Raw genomic sequence first — 19,687 nt, 5'->3', positions numbered from 1 at the left:
CCAAAAAGAATGAGAAGTGCATTAACCTTCAATGTGGAGCGGACCTGGTGTGATGGTTAAAGCAAGTGACTATCACGCCGAGGACCTAGGATCGAATCCCACTCCCGACAAACTAGCAAAATGTGAGTTCTTCCTTCAGAAGGGAAGTAAAGCGTGGGTCCCGAGATGAACTAGCCCAGGGCTAAAAAATCTCGTTAACCCTCTAATACCCAAATTTTTGATTTTGATCTAAATATCATTTTTCGTCATCTAAAATCGATTTAAACATGTTTTGGAAGATGATTCTTTTTAATTCTCGATTTCGTGAATTTCAGTTTTTGATTTTTCTAATTTTTATTTTTGAGCATTCCCAAACTTTTATATTTTTCCTGGAAGCCTATTTGAGGTACGGATTTTTCGAGATGAAAACATTTTGAGATTTTATAATGATTGTTGAAATATTTTTATTTTTATTTTTTTTTTATAGGAAATTTTATTTTCCGTGTTATTTTAAGGAAAATAATTTTAGAGTGTATTTGATTTCTTTAAACTATTAAACTAGAATAGAATGATTTGGGAAAAAATTTAAAATATTTTAATTGTGGCGATTCAGTACAAAATAAACAATGACTTCTAAAAGGTGACTAAAACATCAATTTTTCATTGATTTTTGAAAAATGTAAATACGCTTTAAAATACACCAAAAACCATTTTGAGATATACAAAACAAAAATTAGCCAAAAATATAAAAATTTTGATTTTCCACGAAACAAAAATTACAAAAACGCTCAAACTATACCCCGTCTAAAGGCGGGGTTGGGTATTAGAGGGTTAATACAGATAAAAAAAACCTTCAATGCATCACGTTGTTCTAAGGGCCAGGATTGCAAACTAGCGGGACAAAATCAATTACTCAGAAACAAAACACTTCCAGCACATGAACAAAGTAATTGTATTTATCAGGGGAATCAATTACCAAGAATTTAGTAGTTCACAAGTCATTCGTATAGGTGGCCTTTTTTATTAACGTCACTTTAAACAACGAAGTTCATTCGTGACAGCATAAGGTGTGAACCACCAGATGCAGACAGCTTCCTCCTTGGCCGGCGAATCGTGTTGACATCACATTGCACGAGACGCCCTCCTCCCTGTAAAATCTCTTGTAATCTTTCGCTCGATTTCTTGGATACCTCAGGCTGGTGTCCTTCATTCCCGAGGACTAGAGTTATGTGTGAGTCTTTCCTCTCGTTGAACCACCTGATGACGGACACCTTCGTCATTTTCTTTCAAGTTCAACTTCAATGCTTAGAGAGCCAACCTCTAAGTCTTGGTACTGCCGTGTCCAGTACTTTGTCGTAGTACGATATCTCACGTATCGTAGCTAGCGACCCCTCTTAAACTCGCCCTTAAACTCTTAACCTCATTCCTACGCTTACGCCCCACACTGGGGCAGGATTGAAAATACACGGAAAAAACCTCTAGCTCGTCGAGATGTCGAGATACGCACTTGGTGTCTTCAGAGAAAATATTTCTATGAACAAGGTCGATATTCTGAATGGTAGCATATTTTTCTTACGTTATTCGCATAAAAGTCCTATAAGTCATTTTGGCCATCTTTCATTTTAGCGGTATGGTGTCTTCGGCAAAGTTGTTCGGCTATTTATGCTAAAAAAGTTTGCCGAAGACGTCAAATTTCCAAAGCCTACTGTTCTTGAGATATTAGTCGTTTTATAAAATACCTACCTAAAATCGAGTTTTTTTATTAAATTACGTTTGTAAACAAATTAAATGTCCGTTTTCGAGTTATAATAATGAAAAATACTAAAATAAAACATATGTAAAATAAATTAGTTGAAAAAAACAAAATATGCATTGATTTTTCATAGAAAGTTCCTGAAAATCACGCAAAATGTATATAGGACGTTCTTGCAGTCGGGCAAGTTCGGGCAAGTTTTTTCATCGGCGATCACCTAAAAAATACATAAGCTTTCATGTAAATTTTTTTCACCGACATGATATTTGATGATTTTTTTTAAATAGCGTTCAAAGTTTACTGTTTTGTGTGAATTAGTACAACATTTTTGCACATATTTTACCATGTTGTATGTTGCCAAGTGAACCATGAGAAGTATAAATGCAATCTAGTTACAGGTTTAGTCATTTTTAAGCTCCAAACAAATTGTTAAACTCAAAAATGTCCTAAACACGCCATTTAGCTTTGGTTTTATCATTATTTTACATAATTTTATTTAATAGAAATATTTTTTGTGTGTTCAATGATCTAAAAACTCACTTTTATTGGCGTTTCGGACATTTTTGTGTGTTTACAATTTGTTTGGAGCTTAAATATGACTAAACCTGTAACTAGATTGCATTTATACTTCTCATGGTTCACTTGGCAACATACAACATGGTAAAATATGTGCAAAAATGTTGTACTAATTCACACAAAACAGTAAACTTTGAACGCTATTTAAAAAAATCATCAAATATCATGTCGGTGAAAAAAATTTACATGAAAGCTTATGTATTTTTTAGGTGATCGCCGATGAAAAAACTTGCCCGAACTTGCCCGACTGCAAGAACGTCCTATATACATTTTGCGTGATTTTCAGGAACTTTCTATGAAAAATCAATGCATATTTTGTTTTTTCCAACTAATTTATTTTACATATGTTTTATTTTAGTATTTTTCATTATTATAACTCGAAAACGGACATTTAATTTGTTTACAAACGTAATTTAATGAAAAAACTCGATTTTAGGTAGGTATTTTATAAAACGACTAATATCTCAAGAACAGTAGGCTTTGGAAATTTGACGTCTTCGGCAAACTTTTTTAGCATAAATAGCCGAACAACTTTGCCGAAGACACCATATCGCTAAAATGAAAGATGGCCAAAATGACTTATAGGACTTTTATGCGAATAACGTAAGAAAAATATGCTACCGTTTCTATGAACAAGGTCGATATGTTCATAGAAATATTTTCTCTGAAGACACCAAGTGCGTATCTCGACATCTCGACGAGCTAGAGGTTTTTTCCGTGTATTTTCAATCCTGCCCCAGTGTGGCGCCCTAGCGTCATAGAGCACCAGAGCCCTAATCCACTAGATAGCATCATAGAGCCCTAGTGCCCTAATCAGCTTAATAACTCCTTTTTCCGCGTTACGGTCATTCACCAATACTTCCAGTATTGAGCCGCGAACGCCGTGTTCCGCCCTTAACAACTCACGCGCGGGACAGTCTACTAGTATGTGCGTTACATCTAGTATTTGCCCGCAACCCTGACAGTAGGCCGTATTACCACCGAATCTTGACCCATGAGTGAGCCGAGTGTGTCCAATTCTCAGCCGAGTCAGAATCTTCTGATCTCGAGAATTAGGAACATCTCTCCACTCTTGTGTGTCGTTCTTTATCCTACGTATGAAAGCGTCCCGGTTGTGATACCAGGCCGAGTCCCACGTTTCTCTGGAGGTCCGCTTGATCCAGCGGGTTACGTCACAGAGAGGCACCGAAGATTCCTCCTGCGGAGCATGACGACCCTGGTTTGCTAGAACATCGGCGGCCTCGTTGCCCGGGATACCTGCGTGTCCAGGTACCCAGACAAAGGTTATGTTCGTGTACTGTTGCACCTCAATCAGCCACGGGTGTCCAACTTTCCCATGATCTAGGGCGGAGAGACAACTCGCGGAGTCCGAGAAGACAACAGCCTGAGACCCATTTGCATGCCTGCAAGCTTGCAGTAGTGCATAGGCCTCAGCTGAGAAGATACCACAGAGACCGGGTAGCCGGCCGCAGCGGCTTATGGCCTCCCCAGACACTCCATAACCTACTTCCTCTTGTACTAATGAGCCATCGGTGAAATACTGTGGCCTATCTGCGTACGAAGCTGCAACCTCTGTAACGGTAGCCTGAGCTACCGCGGGGTTGGCACCAGCACCGCACTTCTCCCTCATTCGCCAGTCGATCTTAGGGACGTCCGCGTCCCATGCCCGTTGCCATAGGCGAGGCCTAGTGACTAACGAAGGGAGGTTCGTCGACGTAAGATCGTGCCACTGACTCGAGGCAAGCTGGACTACCGGCATCCCACCTGCCAGGTGGTCCCTTTCCAGGGCCCGCGCAGCCTTAGTAGCCAGGTCCTCTGCTACCAGATGTACAAGTGGTAGTCTTCCGCACTCCACCAGTAGAGAAGCTACCGGTGAAGTCTTGAAGGCGCCTGAGCAGGTCCTAAAAATCTCATTGTACTAAGGTTCTAGAATGTTTAGCACCGCGGTGCTACCTCTGCTCCACAATTCGGAACCGTAAAGTACGCTTGGGACACACATTGCCCTTGCTACTTTAATCAAAGTGCTACGAGAGGCTTCAGAGAAGCGTCCACCCAAGGCCCGGAGTATATTCAACTTCGTATTGAGCTTCTCCTTCACTTGCTTGGCATGCTTGATAAAAGTTAGCTTATTATCAATCAGGAGGCCAAGTAGCTTCATCTCGCGCACGGCCTTGACTGCGTGCTCACCGATGCTGACAGGGGGCAAAGCCGGCCTGTGTGTGTGGTCAAAGCAGACATGCATCAGGTTAGACTTCTTGGGGGAAATCTTAAAGCCGACGCTATCAGCCCATTCCACCACACAATCAACCGCTTGCTGCATTTTTTACCTAACTCGCCTAGCATACTTTCCAAAGAATACTAAGGTCATATCATCAGCGTACACAATTAGGTGTACTCCGGGGGTATGCGTTCAAATACTACTGAGTTCATCGCGATGAGAAACAGCGTGACTGAGATGACGGACCCTTGCGGGATGCCATTCTCAAGCAACCTCGAGGATGAGGTTGCGCCTGCGTTCAAGACTCGAAAACTGCGGTTACGTAGAAAGTTAGCTACGTAGTTAAACATGCGCCCTTGGATATCCCATCTCTTGAGGGTAGTCAGGATAGAGAGTCTCGATGTCATGTCATAGGCCTTGGAGAGGTCGAGTGATATTACATCTACGTGTAGGCCCTCGCTCGACGCTTTCTCCAATAGACAGTCAAGCTGGGAAAAGAACGTCTCCGCACCATAGCCGCATCGGAATGCGTGTTGCTGTGGGTGGATTCGCTCATGCCTTTCCAGCTCAGTTGACAGGCGACGGTTAACCATCCGCTCGAGTGTTTTCCTCATGCAACTAAGTAAGGTTATTGGTCTATAACCCTCCGTCAGCGTCTTGTCCTTTCCCTCTATAGGTGGTGCCGTATAGGTGGTGCCACCATATGTACGTTAGGAACAGACTTGCCCACATGCCAGCCAATCAGAAGACACCATCGATCGATGCAACGTGGAAGTGATGATCTAGCCAATTATCCAATCGAGGTGGCAACGCGTGCCCAACCAACGTGGACGACGACGGATCGGAAGACATCGACGCAGACTTTGGCCGGGACCGTTTTGCTGAGTCGATAGGTTTAGGTAATAAAAGGTTTAGCGGTAGGAGTTTTGAGTTGTTTCACAAAAGGTACAGCATTTATCGCGTAAAAGTATGCAATTTCTTGTAAAATCGTCTTACTTTCGTGGAAAACATGATTTTTCTAACGAAAACAGTATGTTACCATCAAGTTTTACTTATAGTTTAATTCAATATGCTTAAGACCTAGCTAAGGACAGAAAAATCTACTTCTTGCGTGCCTCAAAATCTTTTACAACCGCATAGAAATTAGACTCAAAATTGAAAATATTTTGGAGGCCTGGAAAAAGTTCTACACCACCTATAAACTTCTTAACCCCCAGGCCTGACGTAATATACAATAATACATAGAACTAACAACTTTTCAGATGAATTCATTTGAATTCCAACCTTGTTAAAAGGAAGGTTATGCAATTTTTACCCCTCCTGACCCAGACGTCCACCGGAATAAAACTGTCCTCGTGGCTTCAATTTTTGTGGCTCCCAACATAACTGAAACTACAACTAATAGTGAAGTGAACCTCAAAATTTCATTGAAAAATATTGATGTTTGCGTCTTTGGCAGCGGTTTGAAATTTTGTTGTAAGCCCCGTAGCCTACGGGTTAAATGTCCAGGCACGCAAGGAGGTCGAACCAACCAACGTGCATTACACAGGTAAACCTGAACCACTGTGAAGCCGTACAACAGTTGCTATGTGGCAGTCAGTCTCGGAGTCAAGTACAGACATCGCCCTACTATCGGACCCATACCGCATCCCAGCCGATAAAGGGAACTGGGTAGCGGATAAGGCCAAGCTAGCGGTGATTTGTACAACCGGTCGTTTTCCGATCCAGCAAATAATTTCTGTGATATCCTATAGTGGCACGTTCCAAATACTCCCGTTTGTAGCCTTTTATACACTTACCAAACTTACTCCAATGCCACGTCTGAGGCACACCACTCTCACCACACCGAGAACTACCTCTCTACTCGATTCATCCACTCAACACCCATGTCAGGATACCACATCCTCCCTTTGCAGAAAATGATTCAAAACCCGTGTAATATCATTCCAAAACATGAGAAACTACATTATATACTTCTAAACTAAACTATCATCATTTTCGAGTAGACTTTCAAAATCCCTTTTTGCTACTTCCTCTCCCTGGAACCAAAAAAAAATGAACATTTACGGCTTCAGAGACTTTTAACATCCGTAACCAAGTGTAGAATATCCCCTGGTGGGATCCTGAAATTTCGACAACAAGTTCCCGTAACTTCTTTTGTAATTATTCTCGCTGGCTCTTCAAAAACTAACCCTATGGTGTTCCATTTGATTATCAGGTTTGAATATCCATTTTTAGATTGAAAGCAATTTAATATTGAAAAGAGCAATTTCTTGACATATAATTTAGCAGCAACTTGATTTTCTTTTCCGATGACTTAAATGCCGAGAAATGTATCACAGTATTACCATATTTTATAGATGCTGATTAGATCACTGAGCGCTTGTATGGTTCCCTAAATCATCCCTGATTAAGATCCCTCAAAAAGTAATACTATATTTGGGCTTTTAAATTAATCAAAACAAAAATGTTGAGTTAGTTGATAAAATAGTGGTTGCTGTTAGGATTGCTCTAATCAAGCGCACGCTGCCGAGGGCTTCATGAATGAACATCAGTACTCAACGACTCAACTCAAACGTACCAAGTTATTTTTGTGAATGCGACACGCATACTTCGTTTTTGTTTTGCCCTATCCAAGCATGGATTACCGTTCAAGCCGCCATCTATACACACAGCGAAGTGAATTAGCAAAAGTATACAAAGTACTTTATGAATTTGAGAATGATGAGATCACTAAATTTGTACATAATCCACACGGCCATCAACGTACAAGAATATGTTATTGATAAATATACATACAATTCAAACTTTGAATCGATACCGCGCCATTGAGCGAGTTTATGAAATTCACTCTAATTGTTATATATTATTTAAAATGGTGTTTCCTTAGTTTAAACTTATGACATTCGTAAGTTATTTTACCTGAGTGTATTTAACTTGCGGCGCATTCTCTCATTTTCCCGCTCAGTAAGAAAAACACCCTAAAATAAATGCACACTGTGTCACACTTACAAATGTCGCTGAGTGCACAGATTTGCCTTCCAGCTCAAAAAGCTCTTCAAAGTATACTCAATATATATAGCGCAATTCCAATTCAATTACTAATTTGACGACAAACACAGAATTTGAGGTGGCCAACAGCATCCTCCAGATAATATGTACGCTCGAAAGCAATTCTTTTTGTTTTCAGTAATCTTATCCTACATTGCATTCTATGTGATTTTTAGCGTGCAGGCACTACTGCCTCTCACTCGACTCAACTGCTAAAACATAAACAAACTGGCGAAGCATTTCGAGAACGCATACCTACACATATGCAAAAAATAATGACAGACATGCAGGTATCTCACTTCTACGTTCTCAGTATTTTTGACCAAAGAAACCACCGCGGTGGTGCACCGCTCCGCTGCCGGCCATCGTTTTTGTTTTACGCACGTCAGCACCGTTCGGTTAAATACATCCAGCAGGCAAAATGGGACAACACCGAACGTCTAAGTATCTTAGCCACAAAATCATCAGCTGACAGCCCACCATCACAAAACCTCGAATATTGGGTGGAGAAAAATTGAAAGAATTTTGTCTTTGCGTTTAGTATCAGCCACGTTAGCCAATCAGTTATCAAGCGAAGCGCAGTCGTAAGAGTCCACTCCTCCACACATCACACACACCAATTGCGGAAATGAACATAAGAATTATTCCTCTCCCATTTTCGTAGTGTTGAGTTACTGAGTTTGAGCAGTGTCAGCAGATTACACTGTTTTCTCGTCAGCGACCATGATTCAAAGTTATCAATGCTACTGACACTTATTATTATTTACCTCTTTTGCAACTACCGACAGTTATTTATCTCTTTACTGAAAAGAATAAAAATTTACTATGGTTCTTATTATGAATGTAAGTATTCCTTGATGCGCACTAACCCATTGATTGAAATTTCGTTTTGTTTTCTTTTTCTGTTCAAGATTATCGAATTTTTCTCTATCTTTCAATTAGTACTTTGTTGCACTTCTCAATGTAACAAATATATAACTAGATGAGCTTTCAGCACAATTTTTTTTTTAATCATATCGGTAATGAGCTTTACTCGACGCGATGCGTACGTTGGCCATGGGCTTTACCCGACGCAACTTTTCAACCGACTTGGCAATGAGCTATAACTCTGCGCAAGGTATCACTTTATATGCTCTTGTACTGGCCTTGAGCTAAACTCGACTCAATACTTGTGTTGGCCATGGGCTGAACCCGACGCAACATTAATTACGCTTGGCAATGAGCTCAAACTCTGCGCAAGCAATTTCATCCATGTGTACTTGTATTGGCCATGAGCTTTACTCGACGCAATACTTACATTGACCTTGGGCTTCACCCGATTCAATGCTTTATTGTACATCTGGTGGATGAGCTAAAAGCCGATTCAAGAGATCGTTTTGGTAATTACATTGTTTCTGGCAACCTTGCCGCAAGAACCTTCATTTCTCTTACAAGGCTCTCTCTTCTTAGCACTCACTATCTCCATGGAGACTTTCATAACACAATGCAAAATACGTTTTTTTTTTCACTTTCTAAAAAGTTTTCCCTATATGTTTCACCTGAATTTTTTCGCCATCAACATGGCAGGATCGCCAATGTGATATCCTATAGTGGCACGTTCCAAATACTCCCGTTTGTAGCCTTTTATACACTTACCAAACTTACTCCAATGCCACGTCTGAGGCACACCACTCTCACCACACCGAGAACTACCTCTCTACTCGATTCATCCACTCAACACCCATGTCAGGATACCACAATTTCCACGTCGCACGAGGGCTTCGCAATAGTGAAGATCAACGGGGTGTACTACTGTAGCGGTCCTGCCGACCGAAGGAAGCATTTCCCTCCCTGTATCGAATAAATCTAAAGATCAATGATCACCATTGATCTAAGAAAGACCCTTTATTTCCTCATGGTGCTCCACGCAATTAGTGGATTACATCACATGTGGATTTCACGGTCATGTTTATAGACCAACGCCGGTTAACCAAGAAACAAGCGATGCAAGCAGAGAGAATGCTTACTGCTTGTTGCTGGTTGACCTGGTGATATAACGTTCTCGCTCCAATGCCGGAGAAATGTTTTTCTTTTAATTTTTGTTTGTCGCCCGGCAGCGCTGACTGAACCCCAACAAGGTCTCAGTCACGCGGCCGAACTAATGAAGCCAGAGTGGACGACGCCCGTTTTGGCTTTTCTCTTTTCTCTTATTTCTTTTCAGATCGGGAGAATGAGTTCTTGCGACGGCAAGTTAACCCTACGTCTCCACTAGACAGAAATGTCTTGCCATTTTGCTGCCAGAAAGAGAAAACGTAACAGAAATGATCAACACCGCTGCTTGCCATTCAAACAGCGAGAGAACATTTCTGTCATGACACATCTGTCCAGCAAAATGGCAAGACATTTCTGTCTAGTGGAGACGTCGGGTAAAAGACCCGCGATTGACGCCGGGGCGGCGTTGTATTGTATTGTTGTGGTGCGCGTTTTGGACTGTCCGCGGGGTCCGTTTGCCGGCCGTTCGACGTCGCCCGGATCGTTTTGCCTCTACATTCAGGTGACAGCGCAAAAGCGCTAAACAAGTGCAGGCACGCCGTTTGTGATTGGAAAGTGAAAAAGAATAAAAACCTATTGAAGTATCTAAGACCCAGCTGGTTACTACAGAAGAAATCGTGTAAGTGTTGCGCAGAAAACTATTAGGCGAAACAGTGTGAATCATTCAGTTGAGTAGAACTCTTGAACCGTGCACAGTTTGAGTGTGATGCTGATCTCGGATTCCTTTTAACGAAAATTGTCGTGTTACTGATCGAGTCAAAACAGAGAAGAAGTTGGACCCACTGGATACTACTGAGTCGCACATTTGCAAACCGCTTGCAAATCGATCACTGCCAGATCATTTCCTACAAGAGGAACTACGTATCTTCATCGGACCCAGCAATATGATGCCGAATAATGGGTAAGTCGAATCAATATTTTTTTTTTAATTGAGTGATTTTAAGTGCGTATGTGTATATGATTTTGGTTCTCTTAGCACAAAATGAAAGTTACAACATTCTAATAGAATGCTATTATTGTATCTTTTTTATTTGAGTTTGAGAAAGGCAAGTAATAAAAAATTGCACGTAAATAAATCCTTTTTTTTTATAATTATATTTGTTGGCTTTTTCACATGAACTCTTGATCAAATTGAAGATTATGAACTATGAATATTGTAATCTTTGGAATGCTTGAACATTTTATGGCAGTTTCGTTTCTCAAGATCATGTTAGTGAAGCATGTAGAAAAGATATTGCAAAATTTATAAGAAAAATTTAATTTTAATGAATCATCTGATTTAATCATGTGGTTAAAGAGGAACGAGTCTATCAAAAATCTATCAACAATTTATTTCCCGGTTGGTTTCTCCTACTATTTTAACGGATTTGGAATGAACATGGGTGTGATTAGAAACAAACATAGGTTGCTGGAGATGAGAGCAAAGATCGTGTTACTGCGACAAACACGGCCAAACCCTATCGGTAAAACTTTCGCGCTTTTCGATTATTGCCTTTACGGATGGCCATGTGAAATTAGGAGTGTTGATGGCACGGCTTGATTTATGGATGATATTAATTGATATCTATTAATATTAATTAAATAATTTGCTGAAGGAAAAATTAAACATGAAGAAACACGACGGGAAAATAGTTCTGTTTTGTTCTATAGTTCTCTCGTAATTGATTATGGATTTTGCACTTGGGTGGAATAAGTAACTGTCACAAAGTTAATGACCACAGATAACTCATTTATAGAAGTAGCACTCTCAATAGCTCCCTCAAAAAAAAAAATGGCATTTTCTAAGTATTCCCAACGGGATAGATTCTTCCGAGAATTGCGAGACAGGCTCGAGAGAGAGTCTGAGGAAGAGAGAGAGTATGAGGAAGAGGATCGGGTTGATAAGCCACGAGGCAATAACAACAACTACTACTACCGGAACAACAATTACAGTCGCAACAACAACAATTACAACCACAACAACAACTACAACCAAAACGATAACTATTACAACCACAGAGAGACGAACGAGGAAGAAAATGGCCTTAGAATGGAAGTAGAAAAATACAAGAAGTTATGGAAAGATACGGAAGAGAAAATGCTTTTGATTGCAAACGCTTACCAACGGGTAATAAAATCACTCTTAAAGCAATCAGAAGAATCAAAAGCTCGATTGGAAGAACTGTATCATCGTGACATAAAAGACCTTCATGACGATAGGCGGGATGCTGCTAACGATATGGCTGCAAAAGAAAATAAATTTGATAACAAGTTAAAAGCTTTGGAAGCTAAGCTGAGCAATGAGAAAATATTGAATGAAGCATTAAGCCAGGAAGTCACTATGCTTAAGACACGAGAGGAAGAGTATGCTTTATCGGTTGCTGAGAACAAAACGGCAATTAATTCCGAATTGGAAAGTAAAGAAAGTGAAGTACGCAAATTGAAGGTGCAACTCGAAAGCAATCAGAAGAACATGGAAGAAGTGTTGATAAATAGAGAGATCTTAAGGAATCAAGTCAACGATCTGCAGGACAAACTGGCGGCCACTGATGAAAAAGTGAAGAATCTTGACAGTACGATAACCTTGACGGTAACTACTTGCAATAAACAAAAGAACGAGTTGAAGTCGAAGTTTGTGGAATTCGAGCAAAAGACTTTGGATTTGGAAAAGGAGAACCATAATATGAAAACAGTTATTTTTAATTTAGAGCAAGAAAAAAGTGATATTTCTTCAAAGTTTGTGGGATTCGAACGAAAGATTTTGGATCTAGAAATGGAGAATTATCGTATGAAGACGGTTATTATCAATTTAGAACAAGAGAAGAATGACCAATCTTCAAAGTTTATGGATTGCGAGCGAAATATTTTGGATCTGGAAAAAGAAAACCATCGTATGAAAACGATTATTATCAAGCTGGAGCAACAGAAGAACAATCTTAATGAAAAATTGGCAGAATCTTTTTATAAATCTGAAAAGCTACTCAATGAAAAGGATAAAGTTCAAGAACTAGAAGAAATTTCAAAATGTTTCAATAGCTATGAAAAAGTTACAAGTTATAAATTTTGCGAAATTAAGGAGGAAACGCAGAACAAATTGACTGAAACATTGAAACAGTTAAAGAAAGCCCATGTGGAGAAAGCTGTGAGCGAAAGCTGCAATACTAAAACTCGATTGAAATTACAACAGCCACAAGAAACAATCTATGATAAAGAGAACTTTTTTCAAGAACCCCAAAGCCAAATCAAACAACAAGAAACTGCTCATACCAAAGAGGAAGCAACTGTTGCGAGTCTCGAAAAACGGAAATACTTTGAACCACTGGGCAATCTTTTAAACGAGATAGATTTACTACGAGGTTGTGTCTTTTCGGAAAACTATGAGTGCCTAACGGAACTTCTGTGGGATGACCACGGTTGATTTGAACCAAAAACAACATTTATCAACAATAAATATTTTTTATTCTTGTTTACAACAATTGTAAATACCCATACTGACAAAGGAGAGCTAATTATTCCTCATGTTAAAATATTGTCGATGATATTGACTAATTTACACTCATAATCAAATCATTAAGGATTATGAAAAATATATATAGGAGTAGATTATACAACTTAGTTGATCAAATTTAAATAAAAATAAAGAGTGACTACATGATACCAAACACATTACCTATTACAGCAAGAGCGATTGATATGAATTATATCAGTGCAAATATAAACGAAGATCAAGTACATCTGTCACCGCTCAGGATAAAGTGGTAAATTAAATTGATGAAAAATGAGAGGAATTTCATACCCTCAATAAATACAAAATGAAAATTAAAAGTGAAATGGAGAGGAATTTCATACCCTCTATAATTATAAAATGAAAATTTAATTGAAATGAGAGGAATTTCATAACCTCTATAAAAATAAGTGAACATTTTTCAGAAAATGGAGGAAATTCATACCCTCGATAACAATAAAATGAAAAATTAAAGCAAAATAGAGAGGAATTTCATACCCTCTATAAAAAATTAAATGAAAATTAGGGTAACTGGTAAACTATGAGTCTACAGCCAAATTATAACAATGAATGCGTCCGTCAAACTCAGTTTTGAATGTACCGAAGGGCTGGAAAACCAGAGTAACTACTATTCTGTAAGGGCCATAGATATCAAAGAACAAAGAGAAATAAATGATTAAGGAGAAGAAAACACACCCTCCAGGAATACAGAAAATACAAGGAAATAATTGAAGAAAAATAATAAAGAAGAGGAATACACACCCTTCAATAACATAATAAGCGGAAAATATGAACGAAAGGAGAGATGATTTAGGAGAGGAACACGTACCCTCCAATGATTTAATAGTACAGAAACTAAAACGAGAGCAAAATTAAGCGTTTTAAAAAAAAAAACGAATATGAAAACTTAAGAGAATCAAGAGAGGATTTACAAAAGCCCTCTGAAAATTTAAATGAAATTATGAGAAAATTTAAAATACAGAAAGGAGACAAAGCAAATGTCTACAAATTTTGACGAAAGAGGAAATCCAAAACCTCTATGAAATAATGAAATATTAAGAGAAATTAGAGGAACCCATATCCTCTGTAAAAATAATATGGAATGATATTTACAATGTGGTTTTATACACAAGTTAATCAAGAGAAATGGAGTATACTTACAGGCCCAACCTACAACCTCAAAAGGGAAAGGGGTGGAGCAATGCCGGCAGCCAAGGACTTGCCACAACAAACGGAGAAGGACGAAAAAGTAAGGTACCTAGAGACTCGGTGAGTTCATTTTATTTTTAAGCTTTTGCGGATATGCAAGAGAGATAAATAGATTATTGCCTTGCATCCCTGCAACATTATGATGTAGTATGTAAGTTTGTTGTTTTTTGTTTTTCTCCGGCAGCGTCTCGAAATTTATTTTTTTTCATTCATATAGTGAAATCCAGATTTGATGGAATATAAAATGCAAATTGTTTCTGGCTGACAGAATTGACCTTCTGAAAAATGATTCAATTGTGATCAATTGGTTTTTTTCCCTTTTTTTCAAGTTTGTCACATAATTTGCCGAAGGCATAAGGCTAATGAAGTAGGCCAATTCATGGTGAAATATTTGATTAATATTACATTACACATGTATTAAGTTTATTACATTATTATTAATATTACACATGTATTAAGAAAAAAGGCAAAAAAAAAACATTTTTCGAAAAAAAAACAATATTCGAAAATATATATAAAAAAACAATATTCGAAAAAAAAAGTAAGATATTTTCGAAAAAAAAAACATTTTTCGAAAAAAAAATAATATTCGAAAATATATATTAAAAAAAACAATATTCGAAAAAAAAGTAAGATATTTTCGAAAAAAAAAACAACAAAAAAAAAACATTCGAAAAAAAAAGTATTTCGAAAAAAAAATATAATTAAATGCCATTTTTAAAAGTTCACAAAATATAGTTCGTATTTAATTCGCACTTTTTAATCTTTAAAAATAAGGGAGTATTTCTTTTACTATTTATTTGACTGATTAACTTAATTGATATAGGAGACGGAATTTGAATTTTTCGTAGGGACAGAATAGGGTCAGAAGGATCATGGAGCGGTAGTCTGCGATGCTAGTCATGCCGACAAGGACGAGCCGTTGGGAGTTTGCCCGATTAAGACGAACAAGGTTTACACGTTTGAAGGTGATGGTTTAGCGCCGATGGAGAAATGCTGGGATGTTGCTGCTTAAATTGCCATGTTAGACCGAAAATCCTAGTCTTTGATTTCGGGAGTAAGTTATGCATTTGGAATGGGAAGAATATTCCGAGCTGTGCCAAGGGAGGAGTCATTAGGCATCTGAAATGCTTCGCAAGAGTACTATATGACATGTGCCAGCTGAATCCGACAAACTTCACGGAGTTGAACGGTGACATGGAAAAGACACTCGTCGAATCTCTGAGAGTGGTTCGATGGAATGGGAATGGTGATAGGTAGATAAAACTACTCAACACATGAAAACGACTTTGTGCAGATAGAAGGTTGTTGGTTACGTACGTGCAATGGAAGGATGTTGGTTACTATTTGGGAGGTACTCCGAGTTTAAAGATTATGGCGGTTGGTTGAGAGACTTCGTTCAATGGACAACCCTACAAATAACCCCTCTTTGGTGCTTGAAATCTAGTTTCGGTCGATGTAACTTCTACTGCAACACAAACACGAAGCGGCATTTTGATAGACTCGAGCGTCTGGAGGGAGGTGAATCATCTTAGAGTAGGGAAAGAAATAAGGATTAGTTTAGTTCGTTTTTGCAAGATAATCTTTAACCCGCAAATGTATACGCTAGCCGAATGCCTACTGCAAGTTCTTCTTTGCTTCACAAATAAAAACTTAATTTAAGGGGGGGCGGATGTAGCGGTCCTGCCGACCGAAGGAAGCATTTCCCTCCCTGTATCGAATAAATCTAAAGATCAATGATCACCATTGATCTAAGAAAGACCCTTTATTTCCTCATGGTGCTCCACGCAATTAGTGGATTACATCACATGTGGATTTCACGGTCATGTTTATAGACCAACGCCGGTTAACCAAGAAACAAGCGATGCAAGCAGAGAGAATGCTTACTGCTTGTTGCTGGTTGACCTGGTGATATAACGTTCTCGCTCCAATGCCGGAGAAATGTTTTTCTTTTAATTTTTGTTTGTCGCCCGGCAGCGCTGACTGAACCCCAACAAGGTCTCAGTCACGCGGCCGAACTAATGAAGCCAGAGTGGACGACGCCCGTTTTGGCTTTTCTCTTTTCTCTTATTTCTTTTCAGATCGGGAGAATGAGTTCTTGCGACGGCAAGTTAAAAGACCCGCGATTGACGCCGGGGCGGCGTTGTATTGTTGTGTGGATCGTCGGCTGCCCGGTTCGTCTGTTCGCGGTGACGGTTGTTGTGGGTTCGTTGTAGAAGTCCGGGTGTCCGTTTGTCGTCGGTGTCGACGACGTTAGTGTGCCGTGTGGTTGCGAGAAAGTGTTAGAAAGTAAGTCTAGAAGAAGAATAAACAGTAAGAAGTAATAATCGTAGAGTTAGTTTTTCCGAAAAAGGAAGAATAGAAAGAAAGCCAGTGCAGTGCCGTGACCACTTCGCGTCTACACTACTGCAGTTGTTATGCCCCTCCCATGTGACCGATAGACCAGGGGCCTGTAGCATAATGAAAATTTTACTAATAATATTAGTCTTGTAGCTTGTAACTTATAATTTTCTGTTGCATAAAAATACTACAAGTACAAGTTACAAGTCCAATACTACAAGTCGGATGGACTAATATTATTAGTAGAATTTACAAGTGTATGTTGCATAAACAAACTACAAGTATAAAGTATTAGCTATGACTTGTACTTTTGATTACAAGTCTCAAAGGTCTTGTAAAATAATTTACAAGTTAGATTTAAAGTATTGCAGAAGTCATATTTAGTTTTGAATATATCGATTTACCATTTTGATGAACTCAAAAGACATTATTTATCTAACATGTCAACCTTGATTCCAGTTTTCGACGATTAAATTTGGCAGTATGTATTCGAAACTCATTTAAGAGAAAATTGCGTTGATGTACACTTTGTATCCAAAATATAATTTCTGCTGAGTCTCTCAAGTTCCCCAAAGTTTCTACAATACCCATCTTTGATTGGAGGTTCTTGGTAATGTTATGGTTATTATGGACACTGCATATGCACAGGTAAAGTTGCAGATGCGAAATAAATTTGAATCAATTGCTTGTATTGCGCATCATTAAGCTAATCAAGAGCTACAATATACATACACTAACTCGAATCGAGTTGCGACATATAAAAGTAGGTAAAAGCTCAATTTTTGCATCCCAGATCACTTGGGATTTTAACAAGAAGCATAATACATGTTGCTAAATCTTTATACATTGTTTTTCAACCATTACTATTAAATCTTTGGGACATTTTACTAAAAATCTAGGTACTTGCAGTGCCATACTTTGTAAAAAAATATTTCGTCAGAGCGGCCGAAAATTATCAGCATATGCTTTTCTTCATCTATCGTATAAAGAATGCAAAACTTCGGAATAAATGAAGCTATTTCCGGATGTTACGCGGAAAATGCAGAATATAAACAAACATCAACTGCCATTTCAAATTAATAGTGAACTGTCGGATGAATTTTGACAGGTAAATGAACCAAAACAACATGTATTTTTATGGTCACTAATATTACAAGTGCTAATAATATTAGTGGAAAATTGAGCCTTTATGCAACACAAATTATTAGCACTTGTAATATTAGTACTTGTAACTTGTAACTTGTAGCTAATATTATTAGCCCGATTATGCTACAGGGCCCAGATCTCGTCTATGCTGGATTCGCTATCAAGCGCACTAGTGGGATTGAGTCCCGTGGTCGTCGCCACCGAACAACGCCTGGGTGATTGAGTTGGGTAGCCGCTTGACTAACGCGAGAGGCTGAGCTCTATTCGAAGCTATGGCTGCTAGATTGAACGTGGATGTCGCGAACATAGGCGACAAAAAAAAACCTACAGTAGGAACGGTGCAGAGCCCATCATTGATGTAACCTTCTGGAGCCTCGGTCTAAGTTCGAGTTCAAACTAGAGGGTCGTCGATGGATACACGCACAGTAACCATCTAGCGATTCGATACAGTGTGGAAAGCGGAGGAAGAGTGCCACAGCCGTTGGTCATCGACCGTCATCGGGGATGGTTGACCTCGCGCTTCGATAAGCCGGCATTTGTGGAGCGATTGCTTATGGCGGGTAACCCCGACGATCTATCCAGCGATGATCTAGTCGGAACCCTAAGCCGTGCATGTGACGCCGCAATGCCAACACAATCCCTACCCAGAAATGGATGCAAACCGGTTTGCTGGTGGTGGCTAAACTGGTACTGAACAGAGAGATTAAGGTGCGTAAGCAAGTTTGCTTCTAATATCTCTGCCAGGCAGCCAACATGACCCTTTGGGATGATGACTACAGCGTAGTCATATCCAAAACAAAGGGTGCGTCAGGGTCAGCACCCACAGAACGCTAAGATGCTGCAGAAGATCGTGAAACGCTATTCCCGCGCCACGATACAGGACCATGGGCCCCATCCCCTATGGCCAAACCGGCCATAGCAAGGTCGCCCCGGTGCGGTGACGAATGACGATCTCATCGCAATAGCGAAGTCACTTAAGTTGAACAAGGCTCTGGGTCCGGACGGTAACCCGACAGTATCCTTCAAGGCGGCCATCGAGGCTAGCCTTGATATGATCATAATGCCTTTGCAGATGTGCCTAGACAGAGGCAAATTTCCGGAGAGGTGGAAAAGACAAAGATTGGTTCTACTGAAATAACCCGGAAAGCCACCTAGCGACCCATCGGCATACCCAAGCAACCAAAAGTTCGGATAAAAAAGTATGTTTGGGCTTAATCAGCTATTCGAAGGAAGATGAAAAGCATTCTATTCAGCTCACTTTTTAAGTAATTAACCGAACTTGAGTTCACAAAAAGTACCCTTGTGTCGCTGAAAGGAACGCTATTCAGCTTAAAAATAAACTTTGAAAAAAATGAAAAAAAAATGTGTTTAGTCCTTAAAAGTAATTTATTACAAAGAAACATTAGTTCATGTGGAATCTAAATTGACTAATACCTTGAAATAATTTTTGATGTTTTTTACTTACTGAGATTTGAACTCGGGTTCTCTTCGTTGAAAGTCGGTGCCTAACCACTACTCCATGTATGTGTTGTTAGGCACTGTGGGATTTTACTCAATGTACTAATATCATATAGTAGAGCTCAATCAGGTTCGCCTGTGAACTTTCCCTGAACTTGGAATACTTTTTGAAGTCGAAAGTTCGAAAGAAGTTCACGTGGAACTTCTTGTGAACATACACAGTTTGACATTTTCAATTTGTTGTGGTTCGCAGTGCAAAGCAATAAATTAGGGCCTGTGTATCGACTTTAAGAAAAGATTATAAGTTTTCAGCTTGGTTTCCAGTGACTACGATTGCGTCGATTACCGGTGCGCTGCAGCGACAAGTGAGACGGGTGTGAAAACATCTAGCAAAGTTGGAAAATTTTTGTGCGCAGCCGAAAGAAACCCGGCGGAATCCTGG

The 19,687-nt window shown here is 39.3% G+C and overlaps 2 protein-coding genes across 2 annotated transcripts; one reads left to right on the top strand and one right to left on the bottom strand.

The window, feature by feature from the left end:
- Positions 1–3,089: 3,089 nt before the first annotated feature.
- On the bottom strand, positions 3,090–4,628 carry LOC134290303 (uncharacterized). The gene is made up of 2 exons (XM_062857410.1): positions 4,384–4,628; positions 3,090–4,209 (listed from the first exon to the last, which is right to left on the bottom strand). Exons 1-2 carry the CDS (start codon positions 4,626–4,628, stop codon positions 3,090–3,092), a joined length of 1,365 nt encoding a protein of 454 aa, XP_062713394.1.
- Positions 4,629–11,379: 6,751 nt separating this feature from the next.
- LOC134290302 (probable serine/threonine-protein kinase DDB_G0278845) lies at positions 11,380–18,621 on the top strand. The gene is made up of 2 exons (XM_062857409.1): positions 11,380–12,177; positions 18,532–18,621. Exons 1-2 carry the CDS (start codon positions 11,380–11,382, stop codon positions 18,619–18,621), a joined length of 888 nt encoding a protein of 295 aa, XP_062713393.1.
- The last annotated feature ends 1,066 nt before the right edge of the window (positions 18,622–19,687 follow it).

The sequence above is a fragment of the Aedes albopictus genome, chromosome 3 (genome assembly GCF_035046485.1).
Source record: "Aedes albopictus strain Foshan chromosome 3, AalbF5, whole genome shotgun sequence".
In the NCBI taxonomy this organism is placed as follows: domain Eukaryota; kingdom Metazoa; phylum Arthropoda; class Insecta; order Diptera; family Culicidae; genus Aedes; species Aedes albopictus.
Note: the sequence above shows the minus strand (reverse complement) of the source record. Positions and strands in the feature narration are given on the sequence as shown.

What these genes read in the sequence shown, in the direction of transcription:
- LOC134290302 (XM_062857409.1), top strand. Translation starts at nt 11,380, where the DNA reads ATGGCATTTTCTAAGTATTCCCAACGGGATAGATTCTTCCGAGAATTG. An exon ending in ACAGTACGATAACCTTGACG is followed by an intron (nt 12,178 to 18,531) that starts GTAACTACTTGC and finishes TATCTCTGCCAG; the next exon opens with GCAGCCAACATGACCCTTTG.
- LOC134290303 (XM_062857410.1), bottom strand. Translation starts at nt 4,628, where the DNA reads ATGCAGCAAGCGGTTGATTGTGTGGTGGAATGGGCTGATAGCGTCGGC. An exon ending in AAGGAGAAGCTCAATACGAA is followed by an intron (nt 4,210 to 4,383) that starts GTTGAATATACT and finishes TGAGATTTTTAG; the next exon opens with GACCTGCTCAGGCGCCTTCA.